This window comes from Lagenorhynchus albirostris, chromosome X (assembly GCF_949774975.1).
Source record: "Lagenorhynchus albirostris chromosome X, mLagAlb1.1, whole genome shotgun sequence".
Taxonomy (NCBI): Eukaryota; Metazoa; Chordata; class Mammalia; order Artiodactyla; family Delphinidae; genus Lagenorhynchus; species Lagenorhynchus albirostris.
The window spans coordinates 47,987,079-48,006,011 of record NC_083116.1 but is presented as its reverse complement, the minus strand read 5'-3'; the positions used below and the strand labels follow the sequence as shown (position 1 = coordinate 48,006,011).

The following is an 18,933-nucleotide window of genomic DNA, read 5'->3' as shown; positions in this document are numbered from 1 at the left end:
AATATTGAATACATTAGTGGAAACATAGTTAATTTTTCAATACATCCCAAAATAGTAAGCTTGGAAAGTGGTGCTTTTCTACTTTAATTTTAGTCCTGTACATTTTATGGGCAAGAAACAAGCTTGTGCCTATATTAGGCAAGTCAGATGAAATGCTAGTTCCATTAATTCAGAGAAACTAGGCTCGTTTGATGATGATTTAATGCTGGTTAAAAAATAACAAGATAAGCAAATTCTTGCTTCCTTCCTATAATTTTTTCTTATTTTTTTCCAGTTTTTTTCTTGGTTTGTTAAATCTTCAGTTAGGTTGTGATAAGAATGCCATGGGACCTCACTGTTCTTTAACGCTAGTGATTGGTTATTTTTAATTCCGTTCTTGGTAGTCACTTTTTAAATATCAAACTTTTTTCTGTAAAAGGGAAAGGAAAAGAAGAGCTGTGACTGACAGTGCCTTGCAAGCATTCCAGCAGTTAGTTGTATCTGAAGTAGGCAATGCACCTTTTGTTTTTTCCTTTAGAATCAGTTAATTATACTGTGTATTTCCTTTTGGAAACAGGAAAGAGTGAACCCCGTATGACAGTTCTCTTATCTGCGACAGATCTATAATTCCTAAGTCCTTCCTCCCAGCCTCTGCCCTCCTTGGGGGCTACTTCTCCCTGATTCGTTTGTGGTCATCAGAGAATTACACCACGCAGAATAACAAGGTCATGAAAGCCTGTCTTACCTTTCTACTGTAAAGGTGTTGCTTCCCCAGACGACTGAAACTTGACCTACACCTGTGCCCCAGGAAAAGAAAGGTCAGGGAGTCACTTTGCTTTCTGGGAGGCTTCAGAGATCGGCACAAAGGAGAGGAGGAGGAGCCTTGGCATCTGCTTCAGAATTGCATGCAACTGCTAAACTTCGATCAAATCTTTCTATGGCACATCATCAACATTCAGTGTATACCTCGTATATGAAAGCCGAATACTAGCCGTTGTGGGGTTTCTTTAAAATTGTGCCCTTCATTTGTTTCTTTTGCATGTTCTATTTCCCCAATTAACTTTGTGAGCCCTGGGCAAGTTAACCTCTCTGGGCCTCAAAGGCCTCATCTTTAAAATTAGTGGTGTAGAATAGATGATCTTTATGATCCCTTACCTTGCGAACATTCTATGCAGTGAAACCTCAAGGCTGTAAACTATATGAGAGTAGGAGCCAATTTTTTTTTTTTTATCATTTTTTATCTCCCCACAGGGCCTAATGTAGCTTTGAGTTCACTACCTTGCTCCCACTATGTGAAGTATAGGATAGATTTTAAAGACAGCTCTAATAAGTACTAAACTAGTTTAGAAATTAGACATTCCATTTTATTTGAAAGTCAGGTTATTTATTAGGTGTAGATGTCATACGAACTTGCATGTTTCAAAAGAAAAAAAATTGTGGTAAATGAATCATTGGGATGGGATCATGTAATCCTATTTAGAGGAATAATACTTTAATAACTGGCTCTGAAAGGGGTTGTTGATTGAATTGCATCCCCCCAAAAAGATATGTTGATGACCTAACCTCCCCGGTACCTGTGAACATGATCTTATTTGAAAATAGGGTCATTGTAGATGTAATAAAGTTAAGATGAGGTTGTACTGAATTAGTGTGAGCCTAAATCCAATGACTGTTGTCCTCATAAGAAGGCCATGTATGGACACAGAGACCCGCAGGGAGAATGCCATGTGATGATGGAAGCAGAGATTGGAAGGATGCAGCTACAAGCTAAGGGATGCCAAGGTTTGATGGCACCCAGCAGAAGCTAGGAGAGAGCTCTGGAATAGATTCTCCTTCAGAGCCCCCAGTAAGAACCAACCTTGCCAGCACCTTATTTCATACTCTACCCTCCAGAGCCAGGAGAGAAAATATTTCTGTTGTTTTAAGCCACTCGGTTTGTGGTAATTCATTGCAACAGCCCTAGGAAACTAATATAGAAGGTTTGGACACTAGTCTAGGAAGAGTCCCCAAGGGATACAGCTCCAGACCACTGTAGGACATCCACCCTCAGCCTAGGACGTCATTATAAATCTAGATGGAAATTGACCATTAAGATATCTTTGGGGGCAACTCGGAATTCCTTAAAAGATCAGGAACTATCAATCATCTAAAAGCTCTAATCAGCCTGAACTAGAATCCTATTTGTTATAGCTATTACTGGTCCCTTGAAAGCCACCTTTGACCCAGGATTTCATACCCACAAGCCTAAGGGTAAGAAGCAGAAAGACTGTGCCGTAGTGTTCTCATCCATTTATTGATATACCTTTTTCTACTTTATGCAGGTTTTCTGTGTCCATTTTTAGTTAACCATTTATACACTTAGATACTAAGGATCTTTGAGCTCAGAAATACTTTTTCAAAGAATGAACAATGAATAAATCAATTTAAGCTGTTTACTTGCCCATGTGGAATAACCTCTTTCCTACTCTCTACCTATGAAAACCTCATCCATGCTTCCACTCTGTATAGCTCAGATCTCATCTGAAGGCATCATCAACACCCTATTTTGAAATAATCTGCTTCCCACAATTACATAATTTATGCTTTCTATGTAATTCACTTGGCATTAGCAAGTAGTATCCTTTGTTATAGTTTTTTTTTTAATATCTGTGTGACTTATCTCTTCAATTAGATGTTCTAGAGGATAGGGATTATAATTCATACTCTTGTATCCCTATCCTACACCTGCAGTACACAAAGAGCAGTATATGCATGTCATAAAATAGGTTGCGATAAGTATTTTTCAATTATGGTGGGCTAATTATGACAGAATCAACAACTTAATTCAGCAATTAACTGATTCGAGGCATAGCCTTACACAACTCATCATTATTTGACTAAATCAAGACAATCTGTCTTCTAAGACCCTGGTACAGAATTTCTGGTTAATAGTGGTTGGCATAATTAATTCTCTTGCCTGTTATTTTCAAGTTACGTTATTGCTCTGAAGTCATTTTTAAAAGCAGTATTTATAATATAATTGGTAAAAGTATGGCATCATTGGCCAATGAAAGGAATTGCTTCTAGTTTCAGAAAAGAAACTAAAGCACTGTAGTCTACTAGAAATTGCAGGCCTCCCCACCAAAGTGATGGATTCATGATCACATAGAGCATTAGGAAAGCTAGTTATAGTTTGCTTAAACCACTCTCTCTCTTTATGGCATCCTCAATCTTTTTAAACAGCTAGGATATAATAACACTTTAAAAATTAAAGTATTTCCCATAACCAAAAACTTGATATGAAATGAGCAACATTAAGCACAAAACAATTGGAGCTTCAAACACTGGAGCCGGCAAGAATTTTAAACAGCCCAAATGAATAAGGATGCAACATTGTCTTGTTTCTTCAGGTGTAGTCATAATCAGGCTTAGAGGTTAGCAGGAAGAGATTTTATAGCAATAATGGCTCCCAGTACCATTTTTCTCTTGTAACTTTGACTCACAAAGGTGAAGCTTTTATTTGAAGATTTGATACAATGCAGCTGCAGACAGCAGCGGGAAGAATTTGGCCGAAAGGCTGGACCCTCTCAAACATCTGTGAGAGAGGGAGAGATGGAAAAGGAGAGACTGACTGGGAGAAATTGAGAGAGATGGAAAAGGAGGAGGGGAGGGGGCAAGGAAAAAAAAAATTACATTACCAATGACAAATCAAAGCTGAAAGTTTGCCTGGCCTGTTGTCATTCACTGCCATTCATATTTAGAAAGCAGACTGCTGTGATAATTGATTTGATGGTCCAGCTTGAGTGGAAGCACTTCTGGGCATAGCAGGCCTCAGAGATGCCAAAAAAGAAGAAAAGGTGGGAATGAAATAATGCACTACTTTCTCCTCAGAGGCATGTGGCCCAGTTTTTAAGAACAGAAAAACATGCTTTGGGGTGGGGAGAGTAGAATGGGAAGGAAACCTAAAGAACTTAGTAATAAATACAAAAAATGACCATATAGCTCCAGTCAGATAAAAATAGGCATTCAAACCAAGACAATGAGGGGAAATATTTTACTGACAGGTGAATAATAGGGGAGCGTGGTGGAAATAATCTGATTTTTAACAGACTCTGTCCTTGGGAGTGCCTTTTTTGCTGTTCTTTTGTATGGGGACAAAAGTGATTCCTTTTCTAAAAAGCCTTTTAATTTTTTAAGCTTTTCATACTAGATTAATAGTTCAGAAGGAGAAAAAGAAAACAATAATTGAGACTGAAGAGCTATATATGTGCCTGGATTATCTAAACGTCACTGAATTTATTTCCATGAAGCAAAAGGCAATAATGAAGCCTGTCCTTAGATTTGTGTGTGGAGGGTGGTATTCGGCCACTGCTTCCTGCTGATATGAATAAGTTAGGAGACTAAAGTGCCAGTTGAAGGGGAGACTAGAAAGAGAGCCAGATTTTTTTTAAAGTACCGAATTCACTGCCTGACCTCTTAATCACAACTGCCAATTGGATTGTGTGCCCTGTCATCAATTTGAGGACCTAAACAAAACCAAATAAAAGACACAGCTGTCAAAACACAAATTTTAATCAGAACCTGTTTGTCTTTTGAGAGAAATGTAGTTATTTATGTTCAAAAGTAGCTCACTCCTTTACTGTGTTCCCGTTCTCTCTTTTCTGCCCTCTCTTTCCTTCTACCTTCCTTTCTCCTTTCCCTCTTCTCTGAATTCCCTATCTACCTGCCTTTACTTAAACCTACAGAGAAAGCTTGTTGTTGTCTGGCCTCATTGAATCAGACTAACACTGTTTCATACATATGCAGTCATTATGCAAATATCAATACACTCACTTCACATCACATCACAATTTCTGTTCTCCTGGTAAGTTTCTCAGTTACAGTGAGACAGTGAGCATCGTAAGTTTTAGAAAAGGGAAAACAATCTCAAATATATGACTTGTTTTAAAAAGACTCATATGAAATTAATACAGAGAAAGCAATGTTAGCTATGTCAGTATAATGGATGGTGGTATTTCTCAAAGTCTGTAAAAAAAAAAAAAAGTCAGCATGAGAGTTACCTGGGGAGCTTATTAAAATTTAGATTCTCGGACCCCACCCCAGATCTACTGAATCCCAGTATACGGTGCCCAGGAATCACATTTTAACAAGTGCCCCAGATCATTCTTGTGTGTACTACTGAAGTTTGAACACTAGAGACATAATGGTTAAAGAGCAGTGTTTAATCAGATAAACTGGATTCTGATCCATTTTTCACCATTACTAGCTGTGTGAACCTTGGTAAATTCCCTGGGCTCTCTAAAACCCAGTTTCCTCACCCATCATATGTTCATAACAATGCTTATTACCTAATAAGGTTGTTCTGAGGAGCAAATATGATAATTACTATAAAACACTTAACATGGTAGCTGGTGATTATAATACCAACATATAGTCCATATTGTTGATATTGTTTATCTTTTATGATTTAGAAATAGATTCTTTCCTATGAGTTGTTCATTTTGCCTTTGAAGTAAATATAAGGTTCTACTTCAATATTATATTAACCCGTACAGTACCTTTTTTTTCTACAGTATTAAACTACACATTGTCTTTGAAAGTAAACAATAATTCATGAAAAGGAGAGCAAGAAACATAAAGGTTGGCAAAGGAAACAAAAGAAAAGGAAGAAAGGGGAAATGAGAATGAAATACAAAGATCAAGGAAGAGAGAACAGGAAAAGGCAGGGAGGGGAATATAGCTTTATTGGTGATCTGCTCTGTGCCAGCTATCGTAACAGATGCTGTAACACACATAACTCTGTTTCTTTCCACCCCATTTTAGTAGGAGGGCAACTGAGACTTGGTTAGGTCAAATAACCTACTCAACTATTTTAAAACTTTACTTTTTATATTAATTTTGTTATTCTTTGCAAGTGTTAAATATTGTTCATCATCAAAATCTATACCATATGGGCTTCCCTGGTGGCGCAGTGGTTGAGAGTCCGCCTGCCGATGCAGGGGACACGGGTTCGTGCCCCTGTCTGGGAGGATCCCACATGCCGTGGAGCGGCTGGGCCCGTGAGCCATGGCCGCTGAGCCTGCGCGTCCGGAGCCTGTGCTCCGCAACGGGAGAGGCCACAACAGTGAGAGGCCCGCGTACCGCAAAAAAAAAAAGAAAAAATCTATACCATAAATGTTTTAACAAAGCAGTTGTAACAGTGTTTTGCAAGTTTTACTTACTTAGAGGTCTAGATTAGGTTCCAGAAGATCTACGTTCAGATCATGAATTTATTATTCATTTACTTTTCATGGGATTTTGGCAATTTACTAAAGCATTTGGGAAAAATAACAAAGGTGACAATTTTCAACCATGTGTCTGCTTCAGATCTAGTTTATTATATTAAATTAGTATTTAAGCTCATTCGTTGTGGTATGGCTGACCTCATGTTGCTTGATATGATATTTATCCACAAACAAAATGATTCTTTTGCTATAGATTAAAATCAATGAACCAACCAAAGAAACCAAAAAGCACATAAATCATCCTGAAAGAGTCAGGACTGCTTCTCCTTTAAGCTATAGGATCCTCCAGTAACCAGTGCCTTCCCTTTATAATCACTCAAGTTTATTATGTGGGAAAGAGCAGCAGGCTTCAGAGGACTCCTATGGGTCTAAGGGACTGTGTGGCCCCTTGATCCCAGTTGATCCAGTAGCTGTGTTCTAAATCAGTATTCTGCCACAATCACTGATTTTAATTCTCTCCAGTTATACTCATTCACGGATTCTGTTCAGTGTAGAAGGCATTTTTCTTAACCAAATTAACATGTTTTTAAATAAATGACATTGGATTCACATTATGTCCTAAATGAAAGAATAAACGTCTCTTTTATTTTTAAAGAGTTCCTTTATCTGACCAAGATTCTTTTTTTATTCTTTTTCTTTTTTTTTAATTTTTATTTTATATTGGTGCATAGTTGATTAACAATGCTGTGTTAGTTTCAGGTGTACAACAAAGTGATTTAGTTATACATGTATCTGTTCTTTTTCAAATTCTTTTCCCATTTAGGTTATATTACTGTACCTTTTTCATGTCTCAAAGAGTTAATAAGATTAGTCATACCCATCAGTTCATGTTACCCAATAGGGAAACAAAACTATCTTAGACTACAATAATGGTACATGCTTACTCTCAGAGTAGAATATCCTTATTAATATTAACTGTATGTAGGCAACTGGTTATACATCTTATTCATTATGAATGTATAATTAAAGAGCATTAAGGTACAGAATTTATTGAGTGAGGGGGGATAAAAACGCCTAGGATGTCAATGTGATACTGTAGACACCAGCAGCACCACCCATCTCACACCCAAAGATAGTCAAATATTATGTCTAAACAGGGAGAGTCTTTATCTTCATAGCATGGAATGGAGAAAAGATCACTGGATTTTTTTTCATATCTAATGCCAGTGCTTCCTAGCTCTGTATCTTAGTTCAGGCTGCTATAAAAATGAATGAATAAATAAATAAATAAATAACATAGACTTGGTAGCTTAAACAACAAACATTTATTTCTCACAATTCTGGGGGCTGGGAAGTCCAAGATCAAGGTGCCCAAGATCCCGTGTCTGGTAAGGGCTCACTTCCTGGTTTGTAGACAGCCAGCCTTCTCACCATGTTCTCACATGACTGACAAAGAGAGACAGAGAGAGAAACAGACAGAGACAGAGAGACAAGGAGAGAGATCATCTCTCTCATGTTTCTTCTTATAAGGACATTAATCCCTTTCATGAGGGCTCTACCCTTATTACCTAGTTACCTCCCAAAGGCTCCACCTCCAAAAACCATCCCATTGGGGATTAGGCTTCAACATATGAATTTATGGGGGGACACAAGCATACAGTCCATAATACTCTGTTACCTCAGACAAACCTCTTACCCCCAACGCCTCCTTGTATAAAATGAGGTTAAATCATATTTGCCCTACCTCAGAGCCTTGAAGTGAGAAGGAAATATGGTAATATATGTAGGAACAATTTGTAAACTGTTAAGTTCTATATCAATGTAAGGTATTACTTTATGCCTTTTCAAATGGACTGAAAGTCCATTTGGAAAATGTAGTTATCAACTTTTGACAGTGATTGCATTCTCATTTTCCAGGGAAGTCCAAAGAACTGATGAAATTAGAATTCTTCATTCATCAAATCCTTGTTGTGCCTTGCTGATTTTTGCTTGAGGTGACCAGATTTCATTGATGCATTTTTATACAGCTTTTGTTGAATATTCCTTGGTCCAAAAGCTTTCAGCTTTATGGCTTTGAAGCTCCAATTCCCTGATCAATGTCTGAACTTGTGAAGCTTAAAATTTGTCGTTTGGCATTGACTTATGCGTAAATTTGAGCCAAAACTCAGTGTCCTTTAAACATCTCGGGGCAGATTTTCAGCATGACCTCATTTTTACTGATATGGTTATGTACTTGTAAGTACAAATTGCCACTTTTGTCCTCAAGAGAACACAAAGTGGTCATTGCACCTGCCATGAGGTAATTGAAGGTGCAAGAAACCACTTCTACAGAAAGGTCTTTATAACACTCCCTTCCCCCAATACCCCTCCCCTCCCTTCCTCTGCATGTACAGACTGAGGAGGAGAAATAATGCTATTAGCAGGCTCTGAATAGAGGTCAGCATTCCTTCTCAAGAAAAATAAACTGCATCTAATTTGTGCTTCTTTTCTAAAAAAAGATATACACGAGATAGTCTGAGTAATTTAAAATAAAAAGTTAATGGAAATGGCTATGTCTTTGACAGTTATTTTGCTGCAATGTTATATACCCTTTAACTTAAGCAAATAAGTAGTTTTGACTATTGAAAAATAGCTTTTGAGATCAATTATAGAACTTACAGTACAGCTTTAGTTTTAGTTGCCTAAAACTGTATCCTCTGAGGTAGCTCAAGACCAAGAAAGTAGCATGTGGTTTGAATATGTCCTTCCTTGCACCAGTGTTCTCTGGGTCCTTTTTGTACTCTAGAGCTAGAAAAAATGAGAGAGCTATAAAAAATGAAGCCAAACTCAACCTACAGCTTACCTAAACAGTATATATGTTGCAACTGACTTATAAAATTAATCAGGCCAGGGGAAAACTTCCTAGCCTTTTTGTGAGACATTACTTGTGGCCATTCTAAGCATTGCCTGGAAATTATTTGCAGAGCTTGAGTTTACAGTTCTAGTGATATATATCCACATACCTTGTAGCCTGGCCTACTCAGATACTCCGGTGTCAGTTGGCAGTCACTTTTTTTTCCCCTCAGAAACAACAGAGTGTTGTTTAAATGGGCAGTTTCCTTTACTTAGGTGAGTAATACAATTTAATGCAGGTTGATGTGCGCATTTCCCCTTGAATGACTAACTTACAAAAGGCCATCTGGAATCCCCCCTCCACTCTGGCACTGTTAAAGCAAGAAAGGGTTTAAGTGTGGTGCTCAGGTAACTGACAGGGTCCCTGCAGGCTGTTTGGGACCTAATATAAAACCAAACACTCCCCACAGGCCACCAGTCTAAAGAATAAGAGACAGGAATTCCCACAATTAAGTTTTATTCATGAATTTGATGGAAAAATGAGATCTTAGAAGGTGACTAAAAATGTATTCAAGATGATGAAAGGGAAAGAAAGAGAAAGGTGATAAAAGTCTTTGAAAGCATGTTTTCAAAGGAATGCTGTCACGTATTAAATATACAGTTTGAACTCTTGTCCTGGTGATAAGTGTATATCAGAGCCAAGATGACTGTTCTGTTTCATTTTATCCCTTCCCTTACACAGTAAAATCCATAGTGATGACCAGTCCTGGAGAGTGTCATTCTGTTATGTTAGGAAATCATTGCCTATTCGGAAGCCAAAATGGAAGAGAATTAACAGCTCACCCCGTATTGTCAAACCTTAGAAAAAGCAGCAAAGATATCCAAATGAAACAAGCTCTGGTCTTTTCAAAGCCAAAGAAGTGCAAGAAAAGCATTGAATTTATTAAGGGGCAGAAACTATCCCAGAAGGTTATTGCTAGAATTCAGATACTAAAGACTGTAATAGAATTGCACCTTTACAAAGATTAAGAGTAACAAATTGGATTTGAATTACTACCATTTCGAGTCTTAAATTCGTGCAAATGTTAAACAGAAAAGAGAGCATAAGCACATTTTAGTTTGCAGTCTTCACAGGAGGTAATACAATGAATGAAAATAGTTCTCTTAAACACCCTCATACAGATTGGTACATTCCATGGGTAAGTAGTCCCTTGTGACCCTGAATTAGGAGAAGCTTTTGATAGTTTTCTCTTAGAGAGAAAAATAATTCTCATAATTTTATATTCCCCAAATTAAATTTTAAAACCAGTACTTTTTCCGATTAAAAAATTCCAAAATAAAGGATACACCTTTGAGTTGGGAGTTTCTTTCAGTCCTCAGTCTGAAGAACTCGGGCCCCTCGAAGGACTGTTGGACAGGAAAACAAGGCCCTAATAAATTTTGGCCTAACCAAATTCATTTAAATCATCGTGGGAATATTGTCAGATCTGTTGGCTGGAAAGAAGTCCGAGTTTGATTCGTCCAAGGTGATTTGAGGAAAGGAGGTGAGCTGTTATTGCTGGGGGAGCAGAATGAAAGGCAAATTTTAGGATTTGGCCAGGACCCAATAAAATACTATCCCTGAGAAGAAACTGGGATATATGCTAATGCTCCTCCAGAAGATAAAATGAAGAGAGAGAATGGACTTGGCCCTCTACCTCTGTCCTGCCCCTCCCCCACCTCAAGTTTTTGAGCTCCTTTCTGCTAACCTCCTCTTCCTTTCTCTGGCTCAACCACTTTGTAACTCTTACCACTATTCCTTACCACATTCTCTCTGTACTTTTTCTTTTGCTTTCTTGCAATTGTTTAATAATATATCAAGGGGTTTTTCAATTGCAGGGAACAGAGGCCTGGCAGAGTGTTAAGGAAACCTGGGGAAAAAATAACAGTAGTTGCCCAGCCATGCCTCATCAAAACTAGAATGTCTCAATTACAACAGCAGCTCTGGCAGGCTGACAGCAGCTCTGGTGACACAGTGACCACTCTGCTGGGAGTCTTCCTTCCACTTGTGCTTACTAATCTGTCCACTCTCATGCTTTGCTGTTGTGGTGACTCACTCGGCTACTCCATTTGGTTTTTTTCTGTCTATCTAATTCTTCTTTGTACTCCCTAACAATGAAGGTAACTCTCTGTTCTCCTTTTACATCAAGGGGTCTGTGTATTCATGGCTTCTACCACCATGTTGCTTTTGCTTAACATCTCTCTTAGCTTCTGCTGCTGCCTACCATTTGTATCCCTTTCTGCATATGTCTCATTAAATTCCCCCCAGAAAGGTTTGGTTGGTTTGGTTCAGAGCAGAGGGTCCCTGCAGGAAAGAGCTCTCCTGGTAGCCTATGGATATTTTTCTTGAGCACTTACTCATTATCTAATCTACTGTGACTGTGACGGGTATCATATTATACCAAGCATTGTGGCCTATATGGAAGGTACCTCTTTAGAAGAACACTCTAAGTTATCTCAGAAGAGGGCAGTGCAACCTAGAAGCATCATGCCCAGAATATTTTGTGTATTGAGCCATCACATCAAGGGACTTGAGGTACTAATGTTTACTGTTACCGTATATCATTGAATCTAAGATGATATCAATTGTAAGATATACATTAATTTATGTATACCATTAAGAAAGAAAGAAATGCTGCCAATTAAACCACAGCACACCATTGGTTATTAGATGTATCCCAGTCTCAAAGACGTTATGGTGAAACATGGTGTCTGTCATGTATCTGAGATCGTCATGGGATCAAAGTGGGTTGAGTGAGCCCCCTGACGCATAGAGTGGGGTAAATGCTAAAGGCTGGGGGTCAGGTCACAAGTCTGGGAGACTAGAAGGTAGTGTCTGAAGGATAGATAGCTGGTATCTGTCTGCAAGTAAGGAGGAGGCCAGTCACTGATCCAGAGTGTGGTTTGGGTCAGGGATCTGACAAATATCAGAAGGTGGATCCAAGGGGAGAGAGGAGCACGTTCCCATATTGTTTTAAATGACATGGATAGATCAGGGAAGTCTGTTTCTGTTAAATCTCCACTTATACTCAATTCAGTTATTTCTTTTGTCTTCTAAAACACCTCTTTGTTTATTACTTGTACATTAACTACATCTCTGGAAGTAGGGTCATTTAATAAAACAAATGCTGTAGTTTGTCTATAAGGTGCCTAAAATAGCATGGCCAGGGAGAGTTAAGCTTACAATTGTGATACGTTAATGAATAATCTCTAGCTGTTGACACCTTTTTTGTTATTAGGAAGGTAACATAGCTTTAATCATAATTATGGAGCAACATGGCTCTCTCTTTTTTTTTTTTCCGCAGTACGTGGGCCTCTCACTGTGGTGGCCTCTCCCACCACAGAGCACAGGCTCCGGACGCACAGGCTCAGCGGCCATGGCTCACGGGCCTAGCTGCTCCGCAGCATGTGGGATCTTCCCAGTCCGGGGCACGAACCTGCGTCCCCTGCATCAGCAGGCAGACTCTCAACCACTGCGCCACCAGGGAAGCCCAACAGGGCTCTCTTTGAGTCTCTACTGAGTTAGTAGAGCAAAATCCCACATTAATGTGATTGGCATGGAAGAAAGTCCTTACCAGACTCCCCTTGGCTCTCATGCCAACTGGGCAGTTATCTGAGGAGAGAGCTCCCAGGCGATGGTCCCAGCATTCAGGGATAGGTTTACTCCAGGTCTGTATCTATGAGATGTAAGACAGCTGTTGGTTAGGACCACATTTCCCAATGTGTTGCTACTCAACATTTGTTTTATCAGACATTGCTATATGTCTTGTGTAAAAAAGGGTTGGGTAAAAATGCTGGATAAAATAAAGTTGGGTAAAATAAAGGGTTCTGAGAACTCTCTCTTGCTGAACCTCTGGGTACTACTCGTAGGTTCCACAGCTATCATAGGATTATTTTCACAGCTACTATGATTTTCAGGTTGGTCTCTTGGGGCCCTTTCACCTTCTGAGACCTCAACGCCTAAGATAACTAATCTTTTCCTACACACTTCAAGACTACTGTGGTCCCAGCCCAACCCCAAGGGGACTCCTTTGAAACTATGAACCAGAGGAAGATGGCTCAGGATGATAGCAAAGTACCTAGTTATGTGTGTCACTGCCCTAGACACTTCATAAGGAGAATTTCAATAAGGGGAGCATTTTGGTTTCTGAGCCTAAACTAGACTCTCAGTTATGCTCTGGAAGAAGGCATTCAAGTGTTCATATTGTCCTTAGAGCACACTTGAAGGGCTAGCCTGATAGGCTGAATATATCCTAAGAAAGAGCTTAGCTTTAATGATGAAAAGCTCTCTCATAGGGCTTCCCTGGTGGCGCAGTGATTGAGAGTCCGCCTGCCGATGCAGGAGACACGGGTTCGTGCCCCGGTCCGGGAAGATCCCACATGCCGCGAAGGGGTTGGGCCCGTGAGCCATGGCCGCTGAGCCTGCGCGTCCGGAGCCTGTGCTCCGCAATGGGAGAGGCCGCAACAGTGAGAGGCCCGCGTACCGCAACAAAAAAAAAAAAAAAAAAAAAAAAAAAGCTCTCTCATACACAGTACCTTTCTATCTATTATTTCGGTACCATTTGTTATACATATTGGAGACTAGGGTAACAATGTCTATAAATACACTTGGATTCTACAGCGGCCATTCAGTGATATTTTGGGGGGCAGAATAGGATGAAGTACAGTTGACTGTTGAACAAGGTGGGTTTGAACTGTGCAGGTACACTTATAAGCAGGTACTTTTCAATAGTAAAAACTATAGTACTATACAGTCCATGGTTGGTTGAATCTGCGGGCTGACAGTAAGTTATATTTGGATTAACCTCCACATGTTGTTCAAGGGTTAACTGTATTGAACAATTTCCAAGTGACTATTTTAAACAATCACAGAATTGTTTATTGAACATTTTTGAAAATAATCACTCACATGAGGCAAAAATTAACTATAAAAATGTATAAAGTGAATTTACAATAGCCAAGGTATGGAAGCAACCTAAATGTCCATCGACAGAGGAATGGATAAAGAAGATGTGGTACATATATACAATGGAATATTACTCAGCTATTAAAAAGAGTGAAATAATGCCACTTGCAGCAACATGGATGGACCTAGAGATTATCATGCTAAGTGAAGTAAGACAGAAAAAGACAAATACCATATGATATCACTTATATGTGGGATCTAAAATATGACACAAAGGAACTTGTCTACAAAACAGAAACAGACTCACAGACATAGAGAACAGACTTATGGCTGCCAAGGCGGAGTGGGGGACGGATTGGGAGTTTGGGATTAGCAAATGCAAACTCTTGTATGTATGTATAACTGAATCACTTTGCTGTATACCATAAACTAATATAACTTGTAAATCAACTATACTTCAATAAAATAAATTTGAAAAAAATGTATAAAGTAAAAAAGTCTCCCTCTCGTACCTGTTTTCATCTCTGCCCAATTTCCAACCCCACTTCCAAACAGGTAAATGCTCCTTTTTTTAAAATTGAAGTATAATTGATATACAATATTATATGCTACAGGTATATCAGTATATAATATAGCGATTCACAATTTTTAAAGGTTATACTCCGTTTATAGTTATTATACAATATTGGCTATATTCCCCACGTTGTACAATATATCCGTGTAGCTTATCTTATACCTAATAGTTTGTACCTCTTACTCTCTTACCCCTATATTGCCCCTCCCCCTTCCTTCTCCCCACTAGTTTGTCCTTTATATTTGTTATATTCACTAGTTTGTTGTATTTGTTTCGATTCCACATATAAGTGATATCATCCACTTTGTCTTTTACTGTCTGACTTATTTCACTTAGCATAATACACTCTAAGTGACTTAAATGACCAGCATTGGTCCTTTGGTGATGGAGGTAAGTCTTCGTCTTTATAGGTGCCTTCTAGGGAGCCTGGAACATGTGTTCTTCAATCTTCCCCTTTCACTCCTGCACATGTGCTGGGTCTTCTTGCATCTATTCTTCTATTTCTTCCTTTCCTTTGGTTTTTATTCCAGTCTTCTATTTTCCGCCCCTCAGCTAACTCACAGGAAATGCAGCAGGCTGCTCTTGTCTGAAACTAATTTAGCACACACTCCCCACTGAGCCCCCTCCCCAAATCTAGCATCAGGAATAAATGTCTCATTAGTCCTTTCGGCAGTACTTAAGCAAATGCTTCCCCATGGCTTCATGCCTGCTAATTTGTGTTCTCCTTCTATAGAGCAAGGCACATTGACAGGCCACTGTACAAAGACGAATACTCTTCTTTGGGGTTGTAGATTTTCTAAATAAACTGAGAACAGTGGCTGAAAACCAGATTACCTGGAAGTTTAGAAGGAAAAGGCTTTGAATGACCTCATCCAGCTTCTTTTCAAAAGCACTATGTATTTTTCAAGTTTTAGAGTTTCTGGAGACAATTAGCAGACAGTAGTTGCAAGAAAAAGAACTTTCATGAGATGTGTAAGCTGTATGACTAGCATTAACTCATACCTAAAAGTTTAGCCAACATATACTGATATTATTCTTAAAAGAAAAGTTTGTGTTAAGGAATTTGTCTTGTACATAGAGACATGTATCAAAATGAAGAAGATGGCTTTTTGTTTTTCTTCTTATCATGTATGAAAATGTTACTATATATTGCAAGATGATAATTTATTTCCATAAATTAAATTTTATAATTAAAGCTGACCTCTACTTGTTTACATATGGTTGTGATAGAAAGGTTTTTGTTTTTTGGTGGGGCGGATGATAGAAATATTTTCTGGCTTTTAATAAATATGGCTTTTAAAAGAATTATTTCAGTTCAACTTTTTGCCTCTTTTAAGATTTTTGAACTTAGATATTTTCTTCTTTTTCTTCTTTTAAACATAACTGCCCAAATATGTCAGTTTTGTATTGAAATAAATGAATTCATGAAGTTGTTTTCTTCACAGCATGAGGGGCTAACAGCTAGAATAAAAATAATCAACCTAATATTTCTTGTTGCTGGAAAATAATTATGAAAATATTACACAGAGGAAGCCATGCTTAAAATAAAGGCTTCATATTGCATTTAAAACTCAAGTGGGACTTTCAAGTATTCTGTTTAGTAAAATAATATATTGCTGAATCCTTGGAGAACTAATTATGTTGTTTCACATGAATTACAAATGCATCATTTAGCTGCATTATAGTCTTACATGTGTCCTTTATGATTAATCATCGTTAAATGTTATAAATGTAAAATTTAAGATGCAAAGAGAGCATACTTTTTATACAAAGTGGTCCAAACAGATACCAGTATTTTAATTTGAGATCTGTGACTGGTCTACAGATTTTCTTTTCCTGTTTTTACAAGATCAGTGTATGAATCTGAGAACTTCTCTGAATAGCATTCCCTCTCTAAAATCCATTATTGATGTTAAGTGTAAGTCGTGCCAGTAATTTTTATTATACCACTGTAGGCTTACTTCTGGAATCTGAGAAACAGAAACATGTTATTAAAATTTTTTATTTTATCTGTAGCTGCCTTTTCAAATGTGTTTCCAAAAGTCATGGCTTTTCAATTTAAGCCTTTTACTGTGAAAGTCACAGTTTCACGTGGGAACTGAAATTCTAGTAACACAAGTAGTATATACCAGTTCAGAGTCCTAGCAGTAACTTTTAGTTAGTTATTTAGGAGGTGAAACATTGATTCCCTTATGAGTCCATTTCCGGTCTCTTTCTGAAAATAGTGTTGTTACCATTAGTGCTGCCATTTTATAGGAGAATATTCTATTCCAAAACCAGGATATTATTGGTAACTAAGTAGGCAGAAACCATAGACATTGAATAGTTTAAGTTAAATGTGATAAATTTTTGTAACATAAACATTTATTTACAAAAAATGCTGTGATGTGAGGAAACACAAAGTAGAAGGACCATTTTATTAACTGCTACTAAGTACCCTGCACTGTTCTAAGTGCTGGGGACACTGAAAGGATGGTTCCTTGCCTCAAGAAAATAATTTCTTGATATAAGAACGGTGTATAAACACTGAGTAGAAACACTCCAAAGGGCCAACAGTTGAAGGAATTCACAGCGAATTGACATATTACAGACAGATCTACTCAAAGATTGCGGTATCCAGGCAAAGTCTACATGTATTTGAACTGCCCTGAGTAACTGTCATCCTCTGTGATTGCTGACAAAATTGTAGATGGGAAATTATAGAGCTGGAGGTACTCTTAGAGACCACCTAGTCCAAATCTCTCATTTCCCAGAAGAGGAAATCTAGGCCCAGAGAGGGTGAAGTAATTTAATCCAGGTCACACAGTGAATTCATGACAGTGCGGACTACAATTCAGCTCTCTTAATTCTCAGTCCAGTCTTTCTGGAGGAGACAAACACAAATCTTTTTCTTTTTTCTTTCTTTCTTTTTTTTTTATTGGAGTATAGTTGATTTACAGTGTTTCAGGTGTACAGCAAAGTGATTCAGTAGATAAATATATATATATTTATATTCTTTTTCAGATTCTTTGCCATTATAGGTTATGAATATGGCTACCTGTGCTATACAGTAGGACCTTGTTTATCTATTTTATATACAGTAGTGTGTATCTTTTAATCCCAAACTCATAATTACCCCCACCCATTTCCCCTGTGGTAACCGTAAGTTTGTTTCCTATGTCTGTGAGTCTGTTTCTGTTTTTTAAATAAGCTCATTTGAATCATTTTTCAAGATTCCACATATAAGTGTTATCATATGGTATTTGTCTTTTTCTGTCTTACTTCACTTAGTATGATAATCTCTAGGTCCATCCATGTTGCTGCAGATGGCATTATCTCGTTCTTTTTTATGGCTCAGTAATATTCCATTGTATACATATGTACCACATCTTTATCCATTCATCTGTCGATGGACATTTAGGTTGCTTCCACGTCTTGGCTATTGTAAATAGTGCTGCTATGAACATTGGGGTTCGTGTTTTTTTCAAATTAGAGTTTTCATCTTTTCCAGATATATGCCCAGGAGTGGGATTGCTGGATCATATGATAACTCTATTTTTAGTTTTTTAAGGAACCTCCACACTGACAAACCTTTTTCTTTAAGCTCTCCCCGCATCCTCCCCTTTAATGATAAAGGCAGTGACACAAGAAGTCTCTGGAAAAAGGAAATTCCCCAAATGAGGAAAAAAAGCCCTGGATAGAATGCTCATGAGGTCAGTAAAGAAATTGGAAGACAAGGTGAAAAAATGGTTAAAAGGAAGGAGGGAGCAAATAAAGACCAGAGAGAAAATTCAGAGACACCCAATGGCAAGAATGAAAAAAAAAAAAAATTACAAAGAAAAGAGGACTGAAATAATTATCCATTAGCACTTATTTTTATGGAAAAACAGGCTAACATGCCATGGGTCTAGTTTTATGCATTCAGTTTGCTTCAACATTTTTCTTTTTCAAAATAAATAGAGTCAGCTCTGTTAGGTACCCACGCATTAAACTGCAGAACTCTGTTACCCGGCACATTTGTACAGCTGCTGAGTAGTGATGACTGATATGCATAATGATGACCCTGAGGCAGTGTAATGCCCCAAAGTACCTTTTGAACCATCAAAAAATTTTTCTATTATGTTCAGCCTACTTTCACTGTTAACCGTATTTTATATTCAAATTCTTAGAAAATGGGGAATATGTTTATGATAATATCTCTGGTAATTATCTATGAAATCGTCTTAAGTTCACCATAGCACTTCATAACATAGCTAAGCCACAGAGTAGATATTTTACTGGAATGAGAACGACGCTATGTTGTCCTACTTGTCTTTCCAGATGTTTCCTTAGGTGTTTTTTTTTTTTAATTTCTTACTTTCCTTGATCCTTATCTGGTGAAAAGTGGAATACATAGCCTGTCACAATGTTAGCCTGCCCTG

At 38.0% G+C, this 18,933-nt stretch overlaps 1 protein-coding gene across 1 annotated transcript in view; it reads left to right on the top strand.

The window, feature by feature from the left end:
• The window catches only part of DIAPH2 (diaphanous related formin 2), a 786,790-nt gene extending 768,582 nt beyond the window's left edge, over positions 1-18,208 (top strand). The window contains exon 28 of the mRNA XM_060138052.1: positions 18,117-18,208. Coding sequence (XP_059994035.1) covers positions 18,117-18,193 — 77 coding nt within the window. The 3' untranslated portion in view covers positions 18,194-18,208. The remainder of the gene's footprint in view (positions 1-18,116) is intronic.
• Positions 18,209-18,933: the final 725 nt, after the last annotated feature.